Consider the following 14,544-nt stretch of genomic DNA (forward strand, 5'->3'; position numbering starts at 1 on the left):
AAGTATAGCTTTATATTGGTGGTGTAATTAAATTTATTCAGAAAATGGAATGCTCTCTTATATATACAGTATACTGTATGCAGAGGCGTCACTAGGGTTGGTGTCACTCGGTGTGGTAACACATGGTGTCACCCCGGTCCCAGGCTCTGTGTTGGGAGATGGAAGGATGCCTTGTGCATGGACCGGCCAGTGATGTGTGATGCAGAGGGGCGGGGTCATTACCATTCATGGACTGACATGTAGCGTAGGAGCCGTCCAATAAGAGGGTGGGGGGCGGGCTCCGATCCTGTGTACGGGGGACAGTCTGGGTGTGAATTGGCTTGCAGCAGCCGCTGTGATCCCAGGGATTGGAACCCCCCCCCCACAAGGGGGCTGAAATCTCACCGCCCGCATGGCATGGCTGTTCCTGGGGCTGCAGGAGGGATGAGGAACCCTGGTACCCAGGTAGAAGACTGGGGACACTTCGCTCGGATGGATGCCACTGACAGCTCTTCTTTTCATTTTGGTGTCACTCCCTGTGATGGTGTCACCCGGTGCGGCTCGCATCCCCCACACCCCCTTAGTGACGCCACTGACTGTGTGGCTGTTTTTCAAATGTGCAAATATTCTTTGGAAGCTATAAGGACATGCAGTATACATTCAAATGTTTTATGTTTTATTATTATTTTTGAAAGATGACAAAATGATCCAATTCACAAGCAGTAGAGTAAATAAAAAAGGTAGAGCTGTTGTTCATCCTAGCCAATCCTTATTTGTGTTGAAATGTTTTAGTTCAGCTTTCAGAGCAAAAGGCAAAAAATTTACGGATATGAGCAATGAAGAGCAGGGGCTACTAGGCTAATAAAGGTCATTAGGAGACATGTAAGGCTAGAACAAGCACACACAAAAAGCAAAATTTCGGAAATCCTGGTGCCAGGAAACAAGGCCATAGGCAACATATCTGCAACAGTGCTCACACTGGGAACCTGTGTATTTTCTTATAAAGAGCAGCATGTACCTGACTTCCATACATTATCCTCCATTTAAAAAGGCCACCAGTCCACCATAAAAATATCCAGTATTGTGAAGTATGATGGGGGAGGGGGGAATATGTGACAAGCAGGAAGCATTAGGAATCAGCAGATTGAAAAAGAATTGTCATGTGGCCCCCAGTATGGAGAAAGTACAAGTTAGTCGTCCACAAAACTTAAAAATTATTAAATATTTTGTTTCTGACAGGTAAATGAAAATGGTAGTCAGGTAATCTCAAAACACTGGAGGGCAGAGAACAAAGGAAGGCACATCTAAGGCAGGAGGGCAGGACAAACAACACTAGTATGTGTGCTGGTCTTTACATCCCTTCAATAGCTGGTATACACAGTTCAGAAGTGCATGAAAGTTCAAAAATACATCGGACCATCGGATGGCAGGAACACTCTAAGACCAAGGACAAAGTAAAAGAGAGCGAGATCGCCCTATTGTAAAATCGCTTATTATATCCAAATAATGTAAATACATTATACCCATGTTACATTGTTTTCCAGTCTCTAGACTTCATCCATAATTATTATTTCCTAAATTCATGTCAGGTGTGTCTTGTTCTTGCAGTCTTGACTGCATAAAGGAGTCTACACCTCCAAAACGTGTCGTCATTGCAACCCCAATACACTGTACGGCACCGCCTCTGTCACCAGCCAGGCACATGCTCAATGTGTCTCATATGTCTTGCAGTGTGGCAACGGCAGTTTCAGCGGTCTATGAAGGTCAGCTTGCCTTTCCTGCTTAACATGGTCATCTTCCCCATGGACTGGATTGGATTGGATTTTGTCTATATTATTTGAATAAAATAAACTATTTTACACAAGAGCGATCACACTATCTTCTGTATTGTCTTTGGTCTTAGAAGGGCACGACAGAAGCCTAAGAAGGTCAATTATAAATAGGGAAGAAAAGAACAGAATAATAGTAAAATAATTAGAAGGCCAAAATGAAAGAAAAAAGCATGGACAAAACTAGGCAAAACTGGAATTACTGCACAGAATTACAAGCACTGTGGGGTTGATTTACTAAAACTGGAGGTGCAGCTGTGTATGGTAGCCAATCAGCTTCTAACTTCAGCTTGTTCAATTAAGCATTTAACAATAAAACCTGGAAGATGATTGGTTTCTGTGTACAGCTGCACCAGACTTTGCACTCTCCAGTTTTAGTAGATCAACCCTTGTGTTTATGAAGCAATACAATAAGTCAAAATGGGATGAATGTTCTCAGTTTCTTTATGGATTTATTTCACTTTCAGTTTTTGCTGTTGTGTCTTCTTCAGTCTCAGCGATAGTTGATGTTTCTTGTCTTTCAGAACCCTGTAACAAAGCAAGAGTAGGAAAATTATATGTATTCAAAATTAGAATGGGGCCACAGCACACAAACTATTAATAAATGTATTTTTCTAACAAACTTCAAAAATTACTCAAAGAAAATAAAAACCTTACTATGGACAACTCCATTCACTTGTGACTTGTCCACTGACCTCCAATGTAGTACCAAAATGATACTACAATTTTAACTGTCTTTTTTCTCTAGCCATTAATATTAATTTTATTATTAGTTTCATTACTATTACTATAAATAATTTTGACTTTTTGTGTCTTTTTTTTCTAGCCATTATTAATAATATTATTATTAGTTTCATTATTATTTCTGATAAAAATTTTGACTTATAGAGAAGAGAGGTGTTAAAATGGTTTGCTATGGGTGTCAAATTATTATTATGTTATCAGGTCATTATATTTACATTAGGGGCCTTAAGGAACATCATAAGACATCTCAACGCCTTGCAGCCAGCCCCTTGGTTGATCCATGTACCAGAAATATGGCTGCATCTCTGTAGCTCTTGTCTCCACCAAAACTATGAAGGAATGCTGTGGGTCATTTATGAGAGAGCCAGTGACTTTGATGTCTCAGATTGGATTTACTTTCCTAGGTACTTGCTAACCACTTTTCACTTTTGTTCCCATTTATTCTGCTGCTGCTGCTGCTTATTGTCTGTTTTGACATTTCTTTTCTGTAAATATTTTCTTTCACAGATGCAGCCTAATATTTTAAATCAATATTCTGTATCACTAAATGCTTCAAATAAAAATTAAAGAATCCTTGCCTCTTTGAAGGAAGCTACCATATTTTAAAATGTCTGTTGCATCACTGTCTGGGCATGGCAGTGAGTATTGTTTCACAAACATTTCCAAAACAGAATTGCTACAGTGGATGCTATGAACAGTGCGTTGCCATTAAAACACACAGTGGCAACTATCGTTTAAGTGTGTAAAGAGTAAACTGTGGATTAAACCTGTCCTATGATATGCAACTCTAAGTCTGCTAACACTTGGATTGTTGTCCTAAGAGCTTGAAAATATCCAGTACACCCTATGCCAGTGTCTGCCACACAACCCCAAATATAATAGATCCAGACCCATTTTTAATATGTGGCTAAGGGTTCTTTTCATCAAATTATTCTTTTTTGTCCCAATGTACCTGCAGTGATTACATCCAATAGTTACAGTACATTTTTGTTACATCAGACCCCAGCACTTCATGCAAAAAATTTTATGGCTTTTCCAAGGTTTGTATTTATAAAGCAGTGAATGTGACTTTCTGCATAGTGGGACAGTTTACCATTTCTTTGAGGATATCTAATTCTTTCTGCAAGTTCTTTGCAGTGAAATGGTCAGTGTTTTATCCCATATGTCTAGTCTTCATGCAGTTCTGTTCTAGTATTTTGCTGGAATTGCAGGTCTTTTTTAACTTGAACAGTGCCATATCTATGTCCTAATGATTTACTGGTTAGTAGAAATAGCAGAAAGTGATAGAGAGGATTATTTTCTATCATTATTTTTTCTTTATATCCTTTGCCTGCTTTGTATAAGTCAATTGTCATTAATTTAAGATCCTCACTCAATGAGAAGCCTATGGTTGCTATAAAGTTTAGGAAACTCTGCTTAAAGCGGAGCTCCACCCAAAAGAGGGAGGTTCCGCTTTAAAGACTGGTCCCCCACTCCCCATTAATGATTGGCACCCTTGGGGAGCGGGTACCCAAAATTGACAGGTACCCGCTCCCTAGGCAATCAGAAGCAGAAGTTGTCCTCCCCCCCTCCCCATAGTCTTCCGGGACATGTACCAGGTCCCAGAAGACTACGAGACCATTCAGAAAGAGCAGCGCTACTCACGCATGCGCAGTGGACACCTGGCTGTGAAGCCACAAGCTGTCACGGTCGGGTGCCCACACTGAAGATGTAGGCTCCGAGAACACTGGCCGGCCGGTGAAATGGGCTGCAGGGAGGACACAGCGGGATCGAGGGACAGGTGAGTGGCTGTTTGTTAAAAGTCAGCAGCTACAGTTTTTGTAGCTGCTGACTTTTATTTATTTGAACTCTGCTTTAACTTGTCCTAGCAGAAAAACAGTCGTTGGTGATTAGTGTCTAAGCAATGTAATTCAGCTACCTGTTATTGCCACAAAACATAAACTGTTGATTGACCTTGAGAACAGGTTTGAAAAACTGATTTAGGGGATTTATTTATAGACTTGTCTTCACCTGAACTGAAGACCATTTAACAAGCCAGAAATATCTTAAAACCTTACAAAAATAAAAGCAGCAGAAAAATTAAAAAGTGTCTTATGCACATGCCCCAATTTATGTTTTATCCTAAACTTTTAAATTCAAAAAAATACATAGCAACTCTATATTATACAACTCTCAGTTTCTGCTAATTTCTTTTCACCAAAATGCATTTATCTAGGGCTGCCAAACCTTTACCTTCAATAGTCTGAGGGTCTGACTGCCTGAGCATATTGAAGCATTATGGAACATATAATCCTGTTATAAATTGGAAACTGGTGAATTGGCTTTAGGCTTGCATTTATGAAACCTAGTAAGTGTCAGTGGTGGTGCATTATCAGTGTTCTGAGTTATCAGAAAAGAGGAACTAGACTAGTAAATGAGAGGAGCAAGAAAATGTTTTCTGGACAAACCTTCATAAAGTATCAGGCTGCTATTAACACTCTTAAACACTGACTCCCATTGGAAGAAGTTGAAACATCTAAACAGTTGACGAAAGAGATCCCCAGATAAAGCAGAGTAAAGGATGTGAAATCACCTTACATCTTAATATTTTGTTAATATCTGAAAACAATTCAGCAAACAAGTTTACTTGTAACTATCAGTTTCATTGTGTGTAGGATTCAATGCATTAAACAGAAGTAAAAGATACTTTTTTCAAAATCAGATTTTTTTCAGCTGCATACAAGATGATAATACATCCTCATCTCCAGTAGAACTTGTAGTTAAGATATAGAGTATAGAGAAACAATGCTAGTTTATAAGATCTGAGAAATCAAGCAAATCTGCCAGAATAGAAACCTTTTTGGTCAGCCTGATGGAAAATTAAAGTTATACATAAATACTAATCACCTATTCCAATTGAAAATGGCAAGACTGGTAATGATCCAAAATTTAAGTATCTGCAGATGTCACCAAATAGCGATTGTTGGCAAAAAAAATTAATCAGAAGGTTGGACTTTTAACAATATTAATTTTCACAGTTATCCTACTCCTCATGAGTCAGCATTGATAATGCCCCTTCCACTTGCTCCACCACACCTCTACATAGCATCAAACAACCATATGTGTTTAGGAGTGCATTGAAAGACATAGGTGTCTACGGGTAAGCAGACCATATTTGCACATGCAACTGTCCTTGATATGTCTACAATATCTTTTTTCCTTTGTGAAGATCTAGTTTTCATAGCAAAAAGACCAAATATTAACCAAGCAGTATAATGTAGAGAAGAAGACATAAAGGGGTTGATTTACCAATTTTTCCTTAGCTTAGTGAATGTGGTGAGAACAATTATGTGCAAGGAAAATTAAAAAAATATATTTTTGCTTGCACATGATTAGATGATTGAAGTCAGCAGAGTTTCACCTAATTTACTAAGCTAAGCGTAAATTTCTTTACAAAGTACAAAGTGAACAGCTTATTTGCTTTTGGTTAATCAGACTCAAAGACCCTTACCAACCCTTGCCATAACTTCAGAGTTTATCTCAATGGCAGGAGTTGCTGAACAACAACAGTTGCTTTATCAGTTATGGTACGCTTTGAAGACTTGTTTTCTTTTTTATATTTTTGCAAAAATATCTTTCATTTTAATCATATCTGAAAATGCTAGACAAAAAACGTCATTACAAGGCTGCCCAAATTAAAAATAATCAGTTGAAAAAAAGCCTAAAATTACAGTAACTGGAGGACACACCATAGTAAATAAAAACATAGTTGTCCTACATGACTTCTGTAAGACGTTTAACCACTTTCAATAAAATGAGATTGCTGTTGTTTTCTTTTATATATAAAGTCATCACAATAACTGCCCAATACTCACAGATTCCTCATGATCTGTAGCTAGAACTTTTGAGTTTTGATCTTCAGTTGCACCATTTTCATTTCTATCTAGATACTTGCAAAATCTGGTACCTGAAAGAGAAAACAGGAGCCTATTCATACTTGCTTGCTTTCCTGCAGTAATACACTCTAAATGTGTATTTCACATAGAAATCCTATTGTTTTGTTTATGTGGCTAGTTCACATATATGCCCACAGTTAAGTGTGTATTTGTAAAGTGAAAATATAAAGGCCCAATACTAAACACACAGAGACTCTCAGGTATAGGTGTGAAGGGGACCCTTGGAGAAAAATAAGTTTGCATTTGGCAATTCAAAAAGGCAGCTATCTGTGAATAGCATTTTAAAATGCAGACTTTTCCTATTAATTGTATATGCTTTGAGGACACTAGGTACACCATTCTAGTACTGGGTATGGCCTCTTCTGACTTCAGAACAGTCTGAATTTTTCATGGATTCAATAAGGTTCTGGAAATGTTGCTCAAAGATTTCCTTCCAATCTGATGATAGCAAAAATATGGTTTGTGCAGATTTGTCATGTTCATGTTGCATTCCTACTTTCCATCTCACAGTGAAAGATCCTAATATCTACAAGTCAGAAATTGAGAATTGTCAGATCAGCCAACTTCTTTCTACTTTGGTTTCCCCATTTTGGTGAGACCATGTTCCCTTCTGTGTGTCATTCTAGTAAAAAAGAGATTATCAGAGCAGTTGTGAACCTCTATTTAGTTTGTACAAGCCTGATTCTTGTCCTTTTACCCTTGTCATTAACAAGCTGAATTTGCCCAAAAGATTAGAACTCACAGGAAGCTTGTTTTTCATTCTCTGTGAACTCTAAAGACTGTAGTGTTTGAAAATCCCATGCAGTCATCAGTTTCCAATATGTTGCAACCAGCATGCCTAGCACCAACAATCATATGGTCAGAGGTTCTTAGACCATGCATAAGCTGCTGGACCTCTTGAATGTATCTTCATATTCTATATATTGAGTCACATATTCTTGATTTCTTCTATGGCTATATGCATTAATAAGCATCTCTATCTATGAAGGACGCCACAGACTGCACACAAAGTACTATATAAAGTAATATATAAGTAAATTTTCTATGGGAAATGGCAGAAGTGTGATTACTGCAACTAGTCTCGTATTTGGTAAAAATAAAAAAGACATCAGCTTTCCACCAGTGTTTCATTTTGCACAGTAGTCAAGGTTTCAGAGGCAGAGCACCTGTAGTCTAAGTACCACTGTACAGGAAAGAACAAGAGTACATTTAGGTACTGGCAAAGTAATTGCAAGTAACTGGTTTAATTAATATTATTTTATCTAACTGGAATTAAGTTTCAATTATATTACTTTTATGGTTAATAAAAAGATGAAACACATATAGAGATTACATGGCAGTTATAACCTGACACACTGGGGTTGATTTACTAAAACTGAACCAATTGGCTTCCTGTTTTTTTGTCAAATTTTAATTGAACAAGCTGAAGTTAGAAGCTGATTGGCTACCATGCACAGCTGCACTCCCCAGTTTTAGTAAATCAACCTCAGTTTTATCTGACACTAACAGCATCATATAGATGATACACTGATGACAATGCAGCCTGAATGTGGTAGTTAATCTATAGCTTCAGGGCCTTGGGTTTGTGTCAATGACATTGATTTTATGGCCTAATTTGGACATCAGTTTGAGATACTTTTGGGATCCTTCAGAATTCATTAACAGGTTCATCTAATTTGCAGTTGACTATCTTCCTATTGCATTTGACCTCCCTCAAGCAATTTTGCATTTTTATAGACTTTCTGTACATGGGCATGCCAAACACCTTTTAAGCAAACAAAAGCCTATTGACACAAGCCCAGAGGCTCTTATTTTTTCAGTGAAGCCTATAGTCTGTATGTGATCTCTATGTCATAGCTGGAATAATGATCACATTATCAGGAATCACTCTAGCTGGTTCCTGATCATCAATGGGATCCTGAACTGTTAGCAAAGCAAAGATTGTGCACCATATGTGACACAAAGTATTGGCTAGTGGCTCTCAAAGGCGGTACATTTATAAACATATGTAATGCATGAGGCATTGTGCTGTGGAATTGCTGTGTGCTTTTAATATACCCCTATAACTGGTAAAATATCCCAAACAAGTAATTTGCTTCCACACTTACAATGCTTCAAAGCATGTCTTGCTGCTTGAGGTGCTGTCAGCATGGCAAATGGATGTAATGAGAGATTGAAGGGCTGAATCCAGTGACCCTGCAAATAAACAGTTTTATTATTAAATGACTGTTAGTCATGTCATTTTGTTATTTGCACTATATAGACTATAATGGCTAAAATGTGGAACATCCATAAGTTGCTAAAGTAAATGTAGCTAGCATAGAAAAATTAGACTGTCATTTTGCTGATCTAGTAGATCAGATTTAAAGAAAATCTAATCGGTTTATGAACAGCTTCAGAATGTCTATTGCAGATTCATTTTATTAAATATTCCAAATTAACTACATTGCAATGGCTCAGTTTTAACCATAAAAATGAAAGGACAAGGCATTGACAAGACCCTTTAGTTACTTTTTGGATTCATGCCTTTAGAAATCTTAAAACATGTTGATTTTTTTTCCTATGATATAGAACAATTGCAATTATCATGCGCAGCTCATATGACATATATGAGCACCAAAAGCTAAGGGGTCCGTTTAAAAAAAAAAAATAACCTAGTTGTCCAAACAATAATTTACATAAAAACAGAAAAAATGTATAAATTATATTTGAAGAAAAATGCTCACATTAAAATGTTATTCAAGACAGGATACACTTAATTATCCTTATCTGTGTTTCTCAAATCATAAACGTCAATGTTCACCAAGTACCTTTGGTGTAGGTCTCTTAATCTTCAGTGCCTTTTGTTCCAGGAATACTGTATATTCCCAGTACCTGCTAATAAGTATTTGTTTTCCAAATGATTCTGTCTTTAAATAACTAAAAGTCTTGACATCTTATGCATACATGACTTAAAATTTTCTAAAATTCAAGGAAGATATGATGAATTTACTAAGAAGCAATGGTACCATATCAACAGAATCCCTGGGATACTAATAGCGCTGTTTGAAAATCAGTGATCTATATGACTTAGCGAATGGCTAAAATTCAGTGCTGTATCAAACAAGAAAGCTTGAAATTAAAAGCGAAAAAACATATTTGTACTTTGTGTTTTTTTGTTTAGTTAACTTTGTTTAGTTAAATTCCTTGATATGACAATTGCTAGTTCATTTCTGATACACAAATGGACGTTAATTAGGACTATTAAAATTGTCATTGCATTACTGTTTTTATTATTATTTATATATTTTACAGATTTCTGTAGGTTTTTATATAAAAAACATGTTACTAAACAACTGAAGTGGATCTAAACTCTTACTGGATGACATGAAGGGGGAGATGTAATAAATCTGGTGCAGCTGTGCATGATAGCCAATCTGCCTCTAACTTCAGTTAGTTTAATTAAGCTTTGACAATAAAACCTGGAAGTGAATTGGTTTCTAATGCAGAGCACCAGATTTTGCACCATGAAGTACCACATATCAGAAACTAATTACTTTTTTTCCTACACTTGTTTCACCTATTTTTTTTACCTCTATGTGCTACTGATCTCTTCCAGCCTCTTCACAGCCACTTCTTGTCCACACGCATTTACACTAGTAGTGGATGCACGTCAATGCTCAGGGTGGTGAGCAATGGTAGAACGTGAACTTAAGCACAGAGACATATCAGCTCCACACCAGAAGTACATGTAACACAGTGACGACACAGGAAAGAATTTGGGAGATGAACAGTTCATTGTCCCTGTATTACAGGAAATGCCTGAAAAAGGACCCTAATGGCAGGATCACCAGGTATTATTTTAAAAAAAAGCTATAGATTCAAAAAAATATAAGCCAACTTCGTGAAATTACATAGTTATTTTTAATTCGATTTTAATGACTTGATTTGTTCACCTTTAACATCATTTAAAGCACTTTTAGGTTTTATTTTTTTTCTAACTAATAATTAAATAAATATTTGTTCTTTCTAAGAAAATATATTTGTGGTCATATACAGAGTTCGCTCTAGTTGTATTTTTTTTAACTTTTTTTTAGGCCTGTTGTCCTGTTTTACAAATACCTAGTAAAATGTTATTTAAAATTCCGACTGGTACCTTGCTTTAGAGTGCTCGAACCAGCTAGCACCGCTACCAATGGCTATTCACAAAATACCCTAATAAATCTGCTGACCCCATATATGACGCCTGACATAGTCTCTTTGTTTTCGGAATGCTACAAAGCGGATTTTTGCCTAAGCATTGACTACAGAAAGAAAATTCTCCAATAAAGCGTGACAGCCTGTGTAGGTCTCTTTTGCTGAGTAAACTACTTTATGTGATGGATACAACTAGCTTGCTGTATAACTGCCCTGTTCATACACAGAAGTATATAAGGGATCCCAAAGCCACTGTCAAAACAGTGTTCAGTCAAAGCGTTCTCTAACAGCAGAACAGCCAAGATGGGAAAGGTAACATAATTCACCTTGCTTTGCCTCAGTTACTACTTTATGACTAAAGTACAGCTAATGAATATGTGACATTAATTTTGCTGCAGATTTAAAGTTTTTTAAACTTGAAACAGTTCTAGCATAAAGTCAGATACTTAAAATAGGTGACAGTTTATATATTCCACTGACAGCAAGCAAAAATGTCTTAACTTGGATCTAGGGTAACAGACAAACCCACTGATGTATTATCATTACACCAGCATGAAATTAGTAAAGAAAAATAAAAAAAAAAATGTTTTCTGTAATAACAAGATTAGTAAATTGATTTAGTGCCTGGCCATGTAAACAATGACAAGGCAGACAATGGGATTCTCTGCAAAAGAATCCTGGAGGACTGACATCAACAGACTATTCAGGTACAGTCACTGATTGGCACCACAAAATGAACAGTCTCTTGAAGTCAGATCTTCTGCATAGTCACAGACCACACCAAGCACTAAACCAGTGCAAGATTTCAACTATTACAGACAAATGTAAGGTTTTGGTGTGTTTTATTAACTTAGTTGTATTGTGAACTCCGAAAATTTAATAACTATAGATAAAATTTTCACCATGTGTTTAAACTAACCAGAAAGTAAATATGGCATTGCTCCAGCGTAAATTTGGTAAGATGCCTTCACATATGAAAAGGGTTCAAAATGTTAAAGCAATGGGGTTGATTTACTAAAACTGGAGAGTGAAAAATCTGGTGCAGCTTTGCATGGTAGCCAAATCAGCTTCTAACATCAGCATGTTTAGTAAAAGAAAAATGGAAGCTGATTGGTTTCTAAGCAGAGCTACACTAGATTTTGCACTCTCCGGTTTTAGTAAATCATACAGGTTTAAACCTCTGATATTACCTACTGGATTAGAATGGTCATGTTCACTAAAGTAAATGTTGTTTTCGATTCTCATTGGCCCTTACTGCTGAAAATTATTGTCATTAGCAAGTTAAGTCATTGGTAAGTAATGTTCATTGTATCTTAGTGAATTTAGCCTATTATGTATCCATTTCCCACAGGTTGTGTGTTAGTTTAGATTTTTCACCAGGGCTCCAGTTTATACTACAGGAAGCTCAATGCAGCTAATGTTTTACTAACAATATTGATAACCGAACATCAAAATGGATAAATGGATGGATGAATTATCCTAATACATGACAATAGTATTTCAAAAGTATCAAAAAGTCTGACTGACATTGTTTTACTTGAACAGCACATTAACTAATAGAAAGCTGTGTTAATTAGAATGATTAATGTATTAAACACAAAAACAACATGCCAAATCTGCTGAAAATTATCATACTATGGTATATTTCAATGTAGGTTTCAAAAATATAGTTTGATTTTGACCAATGTTTCAATGCTTTTGTTTTCAAATATTAGATCATCTTCTATGAGGACAGGAACTTCCAGGGCCGCTCATATGAGTGCAGCTCTGATTGTTCTGACCTCCACTCTTACTTCAATCGCTGCAACTCCATCCGCGTGGAAAATGGAAACTGGATGCTTTATGAGCATCCCAACTACACTGGACACCAATATTTCCTGAGGAGGGGAGAGTATCCTGACTTCCAGCAATGGCTGGGATTCAATGACTCCATCAGATCTTGCCGCATCATCCCTCAGGTATGTCTCCTTTTGATAATTCAATAAATCTACTTACCAAAGAGACCATAAGGTTTATTATTTTCTCTGTAGTTTCTTGGAAGAACTTGCAAGTGAAATGCAAATGCTGCCATTGTCACAGACTTCCTTTTAAGTGAAACATGCTCATCAGTTCAGACTTAGTTTTGTTAATAATCCCTACTCAAACTGGTAACAAAAACTGCAACAGACCATGTGACTGCTGCTGGATCAGGAAACACAAGGGGCACAGAATTGTCTAGTTACACAGTGATTTATGTAGGTAGAAATAGCACATATATACACATTTCAGAAATATCTATACAATTGCTATGAATGCAATTAATATTCTTTATGACTTACCTGAAAGATGGAGATTAGGGAGCCTTGCCACCTAGGCAAGCTGTTGTTTTTACCATTTGGTTAAACCAGTTTACACAGTAGTGTGTGTGCGTGTGTGTGTTTGTAGAAGTAGACAGTAAGAGGAAATGTGGGTGTAAATCAAAGTCAGGAATGCCCTTGCTCATTGTGCGCAGCAGGAAAAAGGCACATGGACATAAGATCAACTAAGTTCCATCTATACCTTGCATTTAGGTATACTGGAAAAATCTTGGATTTTTGGTGCATAGTCCTGCATTTTCCAATTCAATTGAACAGGGTCTTTCAGTGGAGTTTCCATTTTAAAAAATCTCATTATCGTCACTTGTTACTATTTCCCAAATGCTGTTCAGTAATGTACAACAATTGCAAATGTTGTACTAATCTAGTGCCAGGTTATGTACCACCTTTCCATACTCCTACAATGCCAGTTAAAATCAGAGCAGAGTTTTCATATGTGCTATCCCCTCATAATGACCCCAAGATGACAAATATGTTGCTCTTCTAAAAAAGAGCTGACACCATCTCTTCCAAAATGACTCTCGATCTAATAGAAGCAGACATAACCTGCTGAATAAATCTGTACTTTCCAACTAGAGCTTGTAACTGGTATTTAATACCAAAGTATGAATGTTCATTAACAAGAAAGCCCTAAAAAGAATCCTGGGTTTTGGCTTGAACAATAGATACAGGAACAATATAAAAGAGTGCTGCATTGGCCCAAAAAAATGACACAGTACACCACTTTTTTCTCATCAAGCAGAACAGTACTTCAAAATGAATGAGTTATTTCTCCACAAGACACTACATAACATATTTAGTTTTGTGTATATGTATTGTGTGTGGGTAGGTAGGTTTTTGTATTAAAAAAATATATTTTTGGGGACAAGCAATATAATGTCTAGTAATGCAGTATACACTATTTAAATACACTTACCTTTTTGAAAATAAGTTTAAAATTAATTTTGGACAAAAAAACATGAATCCACACTGAAGAAAATAGAATGAGGCAACCCAACAACAGTAGCACAATAACCTTTTGTGGATCAAAGAAAAATGTCATAACTCACATAACTTTTTAAGCACATTTGAAAGTAAGCATCCTCAGTTTCTTACATTTCCTTTTAAATGTAAAATATATTGTTCTTTAATATTTCAGCAACGTGGTTCCTACAGAATAAGGATCTATGAAAGAGAAGACTTCAGAGGAGAGAGCATGGAGTTTGTAGATGATTGCCCTTCTGTCCATGAGCGTTTCAATTATCATGACATCTACTCTTGCAATGTCTTGGATGGCCACTGGATCTTCTATGAGCTGCCCAACTACAGAGGTCGCCAGTACTACCTGAGACCAGGAGAGTACAGAAGATACACTGACTGGGGTTCTGTCAATGCCAGAGTTGGCTCCTTAAGACGTGTTAGAGAAAACTATTAAACTCAGCTTGAGTAAATGCTTTAAATAAAGAAAAATATGGTCATTTAAAAATCTTCAGTGATTTTTTTTTGAGTATTTAGTATTGCATAATTTCATTGTATTATTGGGAAACA

The 14,544-nt window shown here is 36.6% G+C and overlaps 2 protein-coding genes across 3 annotated transcripts in view; one reads left to right on the forward strand and one right to left on the reverse strand.

Annotated features, from left to right (window-relative positions):
* Positions 1 to 634: 634 nt before the first annotated feature.
* CUNH2orf80 (chromosome unknown C2orf80 homolog) overlaps positions 635 to 14,544 on the reverse strand; it is a 53,129-nt gene continuing 39,219 nt past the window's right edge. For both annotated transcript variants that reach the window (XM_089671567.1, XM_089671565.1), the window contains 3 exons: positions 8,596 to 8,683; positions 6,407 to 6,498; positions 635 to 2,336 (listed from right to left, as the gene is read on the reverse strand). In XM_089671567.1, the coding sequence (XP_089527693.1) occupies positions 2,253 to 2,336; positions 6,407 to 6,498; positions 8,596 to 8,683 (264 nt within the window). In that variant the 3' untranslated portion in view covers positions 635 to 2,252. The remainder of the gene's footprint in view (positions 2,337 to 6,406; positions 6,499 to 8,595; positions 8,684 to 14,544) is intronic.
* LOC149473826 (gamma-crystallin-1-like) lies at positions 10,819 to 14,482 on the forward strand. The gene is made up of 3 exons (XM_089671574.1): positions 10,819 to 10,975; positions 12,379 to 12,621; positions 14,156 to 14,482. Exons 1-3 carry the CDS (start codon positions 10,967 to 10,969, stop codon positions 14,429 to 14,431), a joined length of 528 nt encoding a protein of 175 aa, XP_089527700.1. The 5' UTR covers positions 10,819 to 10,966; the 3' UTR covers positions 14,432 to 14,482.

Source organism: Staurois parvus, unplaced genomic scaffold, assembly GCF_062004578.1.
Source record: "Staurois parvus isolate SC_StPar_1 unplaced genomic scaffold, SC_StPar_1.0 ptg000011l, whole genome shotgun sequence".
Taxonomy (NCBI): Eukaryota; Metazoa; Chordata; class Amphibia; order Anura; family Ranidae; genus Staurois; species Staurois parvus.

Excerpts from the sequence above, each read along its gene's own strand:
- LOC149473826 (XM_089671574.1), top strand. Across the intron at positions 12,622-14,155 it reads CTTGCCGCATCATCCCTCAG|CAACGTGGTTCCTACAGAAT; the intron begins GTATGTCTCCTT and ends TTAATATTTCAG.